The sequence below is a fragment of the Convolutriloba macropyga genome, chromosome 4 (assembly GCF_964194025.1).
Source record: "Convolutriloba macropyga chromosome 4, txConMacr16.3, whole genome shotgun sequence".
Taxonomy (NCBI): Eukaryota; Metazoa; Xenacoelomorpha; order Acoela; family Convolutidae; genus Convolutriloba; species Convolutriloba macropyga.
In genome coordinates this window covers 4,816,847-4,829,243 of record NC_134471.1, presented here as the reverse complement: position 1 = coordinate 4,829,243, position 12,397 = coordinate 4,816,847, and the positions used below count along the sequence as shown (strand labels likewise).

The window sequence follows — 12,397 nt, the reverse complement described above, 5'->3', positions numbered from 1 at the left end:
TACTTTTAGGCAATCTTCAGCGTATGGTGCTTCGAACCCTTCTGTAGACGCGTTTAAAATATATAATCACCAATTAACTTCGTCCCACGCTCCCAGTCCACCTCGAGTTAACAGACGGGGGCAGTCATCGCAGGGTGGTACAACCAATCTGCAAATAACCAACATACCAGGAGTCCAATCTCACGCGGGGATTAGGACTCTAAGAGCTCCTCCAAAATTGTTTGATCCTACGAAGACGAACAATTGTTCAGCCGAGGGTCAGGGAACGGGAAGGACGAATCACCAAAGTGTTCACTTAGCATCTGGTTCGTCTTTGTCTTCGTTTTCGACCTCTAATGTTTCACCTGCCAACATTGCGCCCTCTGCTGCTTTTGTCACAAACCCAAACTTGCCAGACTTACCGCCTTTGGAAAAGGTCGAGGTATGTTGACAAAAAAGAATTGAAGTTCTAATCAAATAATAACCTACCAAAATGTTATAATTATTAACCGCCGTCAGTCTCGCAATGGCTATTATTTAGACGCTCTCCTTTTGTACAATCCAATCCCAGGTGCTCTCTTTTTTGTAACATGTGTTCACATATTTTTCCATAACTTTGAGCTTTCAAAACAGGATAGCAGCTAAATTCCAGTCGGCATTGTTTCATTAGATGCACTAAACCAGTTTTAGTAGTCTTTCTAGTGCATAGTGTGTTAGAATTAGAAGTATGGCCTAAATTCAACGTTAAAACATCTCTTTTGTCAGACCATAATTGTACAGTTTTTCGACAAATTTTGAAATTATTGTTGATTGGGTCTTAAGTAGACGCTACAGCTCAAAAGGTTGGCGTACAAACTAGATTTTCTGTTCATGTCTGTTTTTTTGAGGTACAGCATTTGATAATGCCAAGTTAAACACAAATAATTGTACGGAGTTAAGCAATTTTTCATTGCTCTGAATCGAAATTGGTAGCAATATTAGTCCTGTGGTCTTTTTTAATAGCCGCGAAGCGATAGCGGCTATTATTGGGGACATCGTGTTTTTACAATTCAAAGAATTTGAATTGTATTGGGGCGCTGTCTTTTCTTTAAGATCTGTTCACACATTTTCATGATTTTTGAAGTCAAATTGGAGTCGTGATTTTGGTCACGCCGAAACAGGAAATGGAGCGAAAAAGCGAGTGGTTTTGCTTCGTGAATTTTTTTCGCTCTAATTTTAAAGTAGAGTGAGAAAACGGTGTTTGAACAAAAATTCGCTTTCTCGCTAGTGGTTTTTTGTTCACATGCGGCAATTTCACTCTGATTTTTACTGTTTTTTCGACTTTTGGATCGGATTTTTTTCTAAATGGTTTTCCCAATCCATTCACAGCTCATTGTAGGCCTAGTTTTTTGTTTGAATTAAATTTTCATTTCTCGCTAGTGGTTTTTTGTTCACATGCGGCATTTTGACATTGATTTTCTTTTTATTTCATTTTTTTTTGTTCTGATTTTTGTTAAAATGGTTTTCTTAATTCATTCATAGTCCATTCTAGGTCTAGTTTTTCTGTTTAGTCAATGAAAATTCTTTGAATTGTACGTCAGGACTTGTCCTGCTATGTTTTTTTAATTCGTCGTCTCCATCGATGATTCTTACGACCTGACTTCTTGGAATTGACTTCTTGGAATTGACTTCAGCGACTTCTATTTCTTTGCAGTTAAAATTTATGTACGTGACGTCGTTTCTGCTTTTAGGTCAATTGCGTGACTTACCTCACTCAAAAAAAAGACTTCTGAACTCACTTATGGAACTTTAATTTTTTATGAAGATTTACTAGTTAATAGTGTGCATATAAGTAGTGCCAATCTTGTATGCCCTAATTCGTGATTATTAGTCTTGAGTTTTTGATTTCGAATATCAATTTTGAAATAGCTATTTAAGGGCTTTTTCCTTATAGAACGTATGTGTCAAAAAAATTGACAGTCCGAAGCTAACCCAAAAAGTCTTGTGGTCTATTAAAGGACTGGTGGTCGATCTGTCTATCTTATTTCTTTAGGTGTTTCAATTCATGTAAGGCCACGAGCGTCTATCGCGGCTATTTTCCGGCAATCTGCCGGCTATGTTTATGCGATTTTTCGCTTGGCCGATTTTTTGTCTGACCTTTTCGACCTTTCGTTGTTATCACGGGATAAACAGGCAACGCCTGGAGTGTATTAAGATATCTAAGAGTCTTACGGCTTAGAGAAGAGTGGTTCTAAAGAGTTTGACTCGACTCACCTCCACCAATTCAATCCCCCACACTCCACCCCCGTTGTTTGTCTCTTCTTTGTCCAGCCAGATTGCTGCTATTCTGCACGTTAGCTGTCCCGTTCTTTTGGGAAAACAGAACTGGTTTTGACATTTCTATGACAATTTATTAAAATTTAGAATAAATTTATCTTTTTTAAGTTTTCTGATTGTTTTTGTCATTTTCTTAGCTCAAGTTGTTAACAAAATTTTTTAAAGCTCAGTTCTGCATTCCTGCTTAGATTTTATCCTTGCAGTATTGGTTTTGAAGACATTGGTACCAAGAAGCTCTAGCGAATCTGTTGTATTTTTGTTTACTCTATTATATTTTTTGTGCTTTGACTGCCTCTGCTTGCCTGTTATATAGCAAACTGGTTTTTCTTTCAAGATTTTTTTTCTTGCTTTCTAACATTCTACATCCAAGAATTTGGTATTCAACTCGATCCCAACAGCATCTACAATTGAATGCTATTATTTTTTAGCTCCCTCGATTTGTGAAAGTATTGCTCTTCGGCTAATAATATTCAATTAGTCTGCTCATCAGGTTGAGGTGTGTTTAGTTTTTCATTCAATGCTTTGGGTTGTCTTTCAGGACTTGCACTGCTTTATTAATAGCCGCACAGCGATAGCTGGGGCTATTATTGGCCTTCTCTTGGTTTTTTTTATTTCGTCGTCGTGATTTTTGTTACGACCATATGACGTCACAGCCACTTTTTGTTCATTCGTTCATGCAATTTCAACTGAATTGCATGCGTGACGTCATTTTTCGCTCTTAGTGGAGCGAGTTTTTTGTTCATTCGCGTGATTAAATTTTTGGTCACACTTGACTTACCTCACTCTCAAAAATGACTTCCTCACTTTGAAATTGACTTTTATTTACTTTAATTCAAAGAGATAAGGTCAAATGGGTGTGTGTCACTCTAAATGAAGGTTATTTGAGATCAGCTAATAGAGGCAGCAATAACTTATACAGATTTTTAATCAAAATATAACAGATCAGCCTTCAATCAAAAGACAATTTTTTTGTCTGTCTTTTTTACTGTTTTTTTAGACTGCCGATCTACGAATCTATTGCGGCTATTTTCTGGCAATCTGCCAGCTATTTTTTTTTAAATTTGTTTTACCTGTTGATCACGTTTTAAAGCTGGTATTCGTATAAAGCTTATTGTTCTCCTATTTAAAGGCCGAATTCAACTGATCTAATGAAACTGCAGACTGCAAATAGAAAAAGAATAGGAAATTCGAACGTAGACAATCCCAACGTCGGCCATTGGGGGTCAACGGCGGCTTTTTTCCGGAATTTTGACGGCTATGTTTTTATTTGAAATTTTTCACGACCTCTGTAAAAATTATTGTACATATTGATCGATGTTCATGGAATTCTCAGGCTGAAGTTGTTCAAGAAACCAGACCTGTTCTTTTTCAATTCCTCTCGAATGAAGTTTGAAGCAATTATTGTAATTGTCTTTTGCTTAACCTTGATTTAAGCAATTAATTTAAAAAATTTTGCTTAACCTTGATCTAAAATATTTTCTCAACCCCTCACCACCACCTCAAACTTGAAAAGGCCTAGAGTAGAGTTGCACCCCACCAGTCGTTCGAGAGAAATCAGTAAAAGAAAGCAATTGAAAGTCAAACAGTATTTGTATGAAAATTAAATATACCTTCCTATATCATATATCTTTCTGATCATGTGTCAGATTTATAAACTTACCGTGCTCTTACGTTTCAGGATATCGGTTGCAAGGTGTTACCCAGTGTCGAACATCAGTCACAGGATGAATACAGCCACCGCCACCAGACCTCAATTTCACCCTCAGCATCGATATCATCATCAACTACAACTGCAGCAGTAGCCTTTGGTAGTTCCACTGCATCGTACGTGGCCTCCGCGTCATCAGTGGGAGGAGACACAATGGTGCAAGGATTCTTCGCAGCCTCCTCGACCACATCGAAACCCACCCCCTCTGTATCTTCTGGTACGCCTCTTTCATTCACATCTGAAATGATAACCGATTCTGAACTTTCGAATTTTTTTTCGAATAAAAATTTTATGAACTAAAAGATCTGAAGCCGTTACGTGGAGGCGTAGCTCCAATCTGTCTATCTAACTGATGTGTGTGTTCTAGAGATTGTAAGATAAGACTGCCCGATACTGAGCAGCCAATTTTGTGGAAATTAAAGCGGTTACTATGACAGCTTTATATGTCGTGTTGTCAAAAATAAGGCCGTTGACAATAATTGAAACTCATTTTTCCTATCTGAAAGTTGAAGTTTTTTTACTATGAGGATTTCGACGATTTTCTAAGATATAGTTTTGAGTTTCATTGAAAATTTTTTGTGAATAAATCATTTCTTTCTCAAATTACCCGTTCTGATCATTAAATTTTGAAAATATTAGTCGTTTGAATAAATGAAGAATTTTGAGAGTGCAAAATAAAATCACACAGATGGTACTATTGTAAGGGCAAAAAGAATAATTATTGATTTCTGCATTGAATGATTTGTATAGCCTAGTACCAGGCTAGGATAACGATGTTCTATAATATGAATTTGAAAGCATCTATTCTGCCCCCCCCCCCCGCCCCACCCCCGAACTTAGTGGGCATATAACTTTTACGACTCCAGGAGGCACGTGCTGTTTATTATATATTAACGTGCTATATAACAAAACATAAATTGATAAATTGTAATTAGGGACATGAAAACACTAAGGGGGGAACGTGCTATATTACAAAACACAAATTGTAATTAGGGGCATAAGAAAACGGGGGGGGGGGGGGGGGGCAGAATAGATCCATTTGAAAATGAATTTTTCGATTGTAGGCAGAACCAGGACCAACTCACTGCCTTCGTCAAACTGTAACGAAATAGTGGACTTACTAACCTTGCCTTTCTCATCCTCCAATCAAATGACAAGCGACGGCGACAGTTGCGATGCCGGGACCAACAAGCCTTGCTACAACAGATTTGTGCCGTCTGTCAATATCTCTTCCAACGGGGCCTCTTTTGCTATTATCAACCAGTCCCATTACTACGATGGGTCACGATCCAGCGGCAAAACTGACAGAGCAGGGAATCTTGTTGATCTGGTCAAGCAGAACAACAAGCGTCCAGGTCCAGCATTGCCGACGTCAACCTCTGGATCCGGTTCTAAGCAGTCATCAGGAAATAGTGCTAGAAATGGAGACTCGAAAGAAAGAAGAAGCAAGTCGAGCAAGAAGCGGAAGACGTCAACATCAGAAGATGCGTGTACGATGGTAGAAGCTTCTGTTACGGTTACTTCAACAAAGGTAGTCCATACGAGAACAACTAGCAATTCGACAATAGGCAGCAGCTCTTGTACCTTTTCCAGGAAAAAGCTGTCTCTGAGCAGCAGTAGCGAAGGATGTTCAGGTATGCGCTCTGCGTTTTTTCTTTACTCATAAGATGTTCTGCACTTCAATTTATTTATTTAAAATTGTTCTATAAAGAGTGATTTTGTTTAGACATATTGTATATTGCACGTGTAAGTTCTGAAATGCCAGATCTGTACAGTACCAGAGAGTGGCATATTTTCCTATATACAGTGTCAGATTTTATAACTAGCAAAGTGCGAGTGTTGTGACTCTGCTAAAATAGCTTCGAAATTGACTTAATCTGTAACCCCTCTACAATATTCGCCCTGATGGTGATTCGTGATACCCAAGCAAAGATCTTGCAAGTGCAAGCATATCCTGATATTTTTTCATGTAATATGACAAGATCTTGGCGAGATTTTCCATATTTTAGTATTATTTTTCAAAGTCTAGGAAATTTTGTTTCACTGGTTCGTTGTGTAAAAGAGACCACTGTTTGTTTTTAAAATGCGCTATTTTGTAACTAGAACTTAGAAGTGAATTTTTGAGATACAAAGCAATCGATTGACTGATATAGGTTCCTCGACCAGTAGTGTAAGCAACAGTGGATCTGCAAGTGGCAGCGGTGCTGGTGCTGGGACTGGTAGCCGAGAAAGATCCTCTGCCTCAACTGGGTCGTCCAGGAAGGACGGAGAGAGACAGGCCTGCATCAACATGCTATTAGGCTTAAGTAAGAAATCGATTCAAAATTGGTTTTTTCATTCACGTAAATATAATAGTTTTAACATCGCGGTTGTCAAACAACTGAAGTCGTTTCAGAATGCTCATATCTGTTTTAGAAATAAGAATGGGGGTAGAATAGTAGCAATTGTATAGACTTTCTGCCTGAGGTTCTAATTTTATAAAGAATTTTGCTCCTCCGTAGAATGCTCCTTTGAGATAGAAGCCACAGCTGGTTTGCAGCAGTCGTCGGTATCCATTTAGTTACTTGATCGCCCTAGCTGAGAAAAAATTTACATTGAACTTAATATGGCAGTTGACGTATTCCAGCTGTGATAGATCTAATTGCCTCGATGCTTCGGTTCACTTCCTCTTAGCAAGTCTTAAGAGGAAGAGTGACCTTCACTGGAGCAAAGTCTTTGAGTTAAATGTCAAGTTGTTTTAAGATGTTAACAGTTGATCTGATAAATAAGGTTAATAAACACGATGTCGTGGTTGTTAAACAGGATTCGGTAATGCAGACGCTAGAAGTGTTTTTTTTTTTGAGCTTGGATAAGGTGACTGACTGTTGAAATTTTCATAAATTTGAAAATATGCTGTACGTCGCACTATCACCTTGAAGCATAAATAGGTAGAAGTATGTTTTAGCAACCTAGATTTCTGTAGTGATTTTTTTGGATCTTTTCAACAATTGCCCCCCCCCCCCCCTTTGGTACCTAGTAGAGAATCGCCACCCCTTTAGTGCTATACTTTACCACAATATTAGTTGGCCTACAGTTTAGATAGCCGAATATCAGTTTAAGTGCAATTGAGGACCGCTGTTCACGGCCATGCCTCTCACGCGCTGTGGGATGTAATCCGGAAATCGCTGGTCGGTTATCGCGGCGAAGCGCGCCCACCGACCCGCCAGTCGGAAATTCTTATCGCTTTGTATTCCAATTCGGCTAATTGCCCTAGCATGGCGCATTTTATTCTATCTAGTTTAACACAGTATGAGCATACACGGAGTTTAGTCGTCTCTGATTGGTTAATAAATCGCTCGCTTAAATTCTATTCAAGAATAGGCCCCCCTTTTTGCAATTGTTGAAAAGATCCATTTTTTTGTGAACTTTCGGCAAACATCTCCTTTGTCGGTAATTTTGCACCCATAAAAATTATCTAGGCTTCGGCCCCTCTGCTTTTCGAGAGCAATTTGTCGTAAATGTTCAAAAAGTGTGTATCTAGTAGTGTTTTTTAATAACTCTTATTTACTGCTGAGATTCTTAACGGTGCTCAAACTTAATGATAATTTTGTTGAAACTGAATATATCACGAAATTTTTCAACTTGGGGAGGTAGAAATAAATATAGAACAAACATAGATGATCTATGATGGATGTTTAGGTGACAAAGGTCAGAATGCATTGAGGCTGAAACAGTCTAAAGTGAGGTTTGAACAAGAAGCGGAGGCGACGGCAGTTGACGATGGCAAAAACAACAATATTGTGCATAGGTAACTATATAGAAATGTATCTATTGTCTTGATGTTTTGTATCTGAAGAAGATTAGAGTTTCTTTGCTGCAAAGAGTTGCAAACCGCCTGGACGAGTAACGAGATCATCAGAATCTTCTATTGAAATTAGACCAAATATGAAATCAGAAAATGGTTTTAGTCAATTTAATAATTATAAGGTCGGGTTTTAGATTTGGATCCGATTGCTTTTGCAATTTTACTATCTATATGTACATGAACCAGGGGTGCAACGTTATTGTTATAGATTAGGAGTTATATGTCGTTAAATGGTTGTTTGATCAGTAGAATTTGCAGAGTTGGCAGATAAAATTTTAACAATGCTGAGTTTCAAATATCACTTTTTAGTGGTTTTTAAAAACAATTTTGAGCCGTTTCCTATTCTGTAAACTGGACGTTCGGCATAAACTTCAATAATTTGATTAGAGTGGAAAAGATGCTTTTGTCAGAATTCTTTGCTTCGTTACAGTGGGCAGTTCATGTCGAGCCGAGTGTGGAGTACGAGAGGAGGGAAAAATGGTGGAGTTGGAGACAGTGAGAAACAGCTGAAGATCTTGAAGGAATTGAAGAGCAACTACTTCCCAGACCTCAAACACCTATTCACGCACATCATCAACCAAGCTTACCAGTGAGTTTATACTAAATTCGTTTTCACTACGTTACAATAACAAAGTTAACAAGAAGGCTCGCATGAGTCTGTGCGCGGGGCAGAATGTTCCCATATTTGCGTTTGAAAGCGTAGAAGACATCATATCACCGATATCGCAGAAACGTTTTCCTTGAAAATAGGAGATTGCATTTGATATTTCAGATTTTTGCATCAAAACTTTTCAATGAAGTTGGAGCTTTATTCAGAATATTTTTTAAATTTCCGTATGTGTTTTTCAAATTTAATCTATAAAACAGTAGCCGTTTTTGCTCAGCTTGCTAAAAACATAATAGCAAGCTGAGCAAAAACGGCTACTGTTTTATAGATTAAATTTGAAAAACATATACGGAATTTTAAAAAATATTTTAATTAAAGCTCCAATTTCATTGAAAAGTTTTGATGCAAAAATCTGAAATATCAAATGCAATCTCCTATTATATTCAAACACTAAGATCGCTAAGCACATACTCAGAGATATGAGTGTCGATCGGCTGGGACATTTTGCTAATGAGATTATTTTAGGTGTCGACAAAAACAATATTGAACGGCAAAAATTTATCAAAAGCTGTTACTATTTTTGAATTAAAATTCAAAAACAATTCGTGTTCAAATAGGCACATTAAGAGGGCTCAATAACGCCTCCTCAGAAAGCCAATTGTTCATATCAGCAGTCAAAGTATTTGATAAGTGCAATTGCAAAGAACCAAATTTAACCAAATAAAAAACAATGAGTGAAAAAGCGACTATGGACTGAAATAGAAAATTCCCCATATTTTCACCGAATTTTGTGGAGTTAGTTTTATATCGATGATTGGCTATCAAACGAACAATAGTTTAGATTCACATTTGATCTATGGAGATTTTGCTTAATAATTTGTATTCAAGGTAAAGACAACAAAAAAACAAAAACGGTCAGAACCCAAATTGCACTTAGTTTTGAAAAAATTGATGTCTTAAATTCTATTAGTATTGAGCTCCAAGCCGTTCATAAGCTTTGTTATGCCAACACAGCAACCAATGAGATCTTTCATTGCTAAGAATGTAACAAACCTACAGAAAAAACATCAAAATTCAAAACTCAAAAATTTACAAAATTTTTACTTGAACAAATGGTTTCAGAAAAATAAAAGGTACTTTTTAAAAGAGATTTTACAGGTTTAATAGACATCGTTCTCGTTAGAACTTCAACGAGCGATCCCAGTATTGATCTTACTGATAATACAATATACGAAAAAAAAATGGACAAAGTATTAATGGAAACTCGTAGTGTCAAAGTCAACAAAATCCGTATTTGCTCACAGAGCAGAAATATATCAAAGATTTGATTCAACATTGGTTCAATGATTACTAATACTCCAAATTGGGGGGAATGGTAACATAATTGGCAAAAGCTAACAAAAATTGTTATAAAAAAATACAAAACTCATTAATGTGAACTAAAATAGTTTGAAAATGTGAAATGTTCACAAAAACGTTAAAACTGAATAACTCGAACAGGACGAAATTTTGAAAAAAAACTTTTTAACTTCGCTTTCTACGCGTGACGGGCTTTCTAGTGATACCACTCACAATTTACAAATATCAAATATCGATCGGCTAAAATTAACTGAACAGAAAACCCAGTTGGGCATATAGTCCCCCCCCCCCCCACAAGCGGGGTCGGAACAATTAACTTTTAGGGAACTAACCATCGGAGTTTTTGTTGAAGAATGATAAGGCTTATTCTCCTTGAGTATTTTTTGCGTTCTGTTTCAAAAATGAAGGGTTTTTAAACAATTTTTTGAACACTGATATTGAGTTCTCGTTTATATTGAAAGCGGAAACCTGAAGGTATAAGGGGAGGCAATTGTTTGAAGTTGTAAAATTCGGCGCCTTTTAATTGTAATGCGCGTTCATTCGCCACCGATGTCTTCAATATAAGCCGCAATCATATGTATTAAGATATCACATATTAGGGTCGTTCCCATCATAGCCCCTCTCCCATTATGGTATATCTGGCCACTAATCTGGGTGGGGGGGGGGGGGGGGGGGGAGGCTGTAATGATGAATGAATGATCCAGATATTACATGCAGAATTTGTACCCTTTCAGAAATGGCCAACTTATCCCATTTATTTTTGCAGGCTATGTTATGTAATGGTACTGTGTTTAGTGTCCGTTCGCTGATCTCTCCGAAGTGGAAATCGTTCAGAGGAATTGACCTGGACCTGCCCTTCAAAGTGCGCCTCAACAACCTCATCTGGAGATGCTGGCATCTACAGTGTAAGTTGATGTTCTAAATCTGCTTCATGATCATTTCATCTCGAGAATTGAAGGCAAGCGAAGTTTGCTTTAGGGAATGCTTTCCGTAGTATAAATCAGTGTAATGAAAAGTTAACATAACATTTATTGCTCTAACAAAGTTATTATAATCTGTTTTTTATTCCGTTCGCGAGACATTTTTTCCCCTTTTGTATGATAGTTTCAATTCATGGAATCTTTTTAATAGCCGCACAGCGATAGCTGGGGCTATTATTGGCCTTCTCTTGGTTTTTTACAATTCAAAGAATTTGAATTGTATTGGGGCGCTGTCTTTTTTTTTTAAGATCTGTTCACACATTTTCATGATTTTTGAAGTCAAATTGGAGTGGTGATTTTGGTCACGCCGAAACAGGAAATGGAGCGAAAAAGCGAGTGGTTTTGCGGCGTGAATTTTTTTCGCTCTAATTTTAAAGTAGAGTGAGAAAACAGTGTTTGAACAAAAGTTCGGTTTCTCGGTAGTGGTTTTTTGTTCACATGCGGCAATTTCACTCTGATTTTTACTGTTTTTTCGATTTTTTGGATCGGATTTTTTTCTGAATGGTTTTCCCAATCCATTCACAGCTCATTCTGGACCTAGTTTTTTGTTAGAATCAAAATTACATATCTCACTAGTGGTTTTTTGTTCTCCCTAGCAACATTTTGACATTGATTTTCTGTTTTTTTTTGTTTTTTTCATCTGATTTTTTAGAAATAGTTTTCCCAATTCACCCATTGTCCGTTCTAGGTCTAGTTGTTTGTTAAGTCAATGAAAATTCTTTGAATTGTACGTCAGGACTTGTCCTGCTATGTTTTTTTATTTCGTCATGATTTTTGTTACGACCATATGACGTCACAGCCACTTTTTGTTCATTCTTTCATGCAATTTCAACTGAATTGCATGTGTGACGTCATTTTTCGCTCTTAGTGGAGCGAGTTTTTTTGTTCATGCGCGTGATTAAATTTTTGGTCTCACTTGACTTACCTCACTCAAAAATGACTTCCTCACTTTGAAATTGACTTTTATTTACTTTAATTCAAAGAGATAAGGTCAAATGGGTGTGTGTCACTCTAAATGAAGGTTATTTGAGATCAGCTAATAGAGGCAGCAGTAACTTATACAGATTTTCAATCAAAATATAACAGATCAGCCTTCAATGAAAAGACGAATTTTTTTGGTCTGCCTTTTTTACTGTTTTTTTAGACTGCCGATCTACGAATCTATTGCGGCTATTTTCTGGCAATCTGCCAGCTATGTTTATGCGTTTAATGAGTCAGTGATATGGTAGGTTTTCAAATGGGCGGTATAAACTATAGTGACAAAATTCGTGTACATTTGGCCCTTGTCGGTATATGTTGAGATGAAAGTCAATATAGAAATTTTTCAACCGAACGATAATATCGGTGGTTTAATTCTGGAGGATAATAGATCTATTACATTTCTGTAAATTGTGATCTGTTTTTAGTTTTGAAGAAGAACAAACACCCCATGTGCAGGTTCATAGTGCCCTCCGGGAAGGAACACAATCACTCTACTGCTCAGGTGGGTCTTAACTAGCAATCGGCAACAGTTTAATGCGCACATCTCTCTCACATATATATGATCACAGTAGTGAAACAAATCTATGTAACATATCGTTGTAGCTTTGTCGATAGTTCTCAAA

General features: G+C 37.2%; 1 protein-coding gene across 6 annotated transcripts in view; it reads left to right on the top strand.

The window, feature by feature from the left end:
* The window catches only part of LOC142337423 (uncharacterized), a 94,927-nt gene that overhangs the window by 15,317 nt on the left and 67,213 nt on the right, over positions 1-12,397 (top strand). For all 6 annotated transcript variants that reach the window (XR_012758947.1, XM_075386631.1, XM_075386632.1 and 3 more), the window contains exons 4-11: positions 10-421; positions 3,974-4,220; positions 5,068-5,637; positions 6,157-6,309; positions 7,682-7,790; positions 8,278-8,436; positions 10,609-10,718; positions 12,200-12,276. Coding sequence is in view for 5 of the 6 variants with exons in the window: in XM_075386631.1 (XP_075242746.1) it covers positions 10-421; positions 3,974-4,220; positions 5,068-5,637; positions 6,157-6,309; positions 7,682-7,790; positions 8,278-8,436; positions 10,609-10,718; positions 12,200-12,276 (1,837 nt within the window). In the remaining variant the exon portion in view is untranslated. The remainder of the gene's footprint in view (positions 1-9; positions 422-3,973; positions 4,221-5,067; positions 5,638-6,156; positions 6,310-7,681; positions 7,791-8,277; positions 8,437-10,608; positions 10,719-12,199; positions 12,277-12,397) is intronic.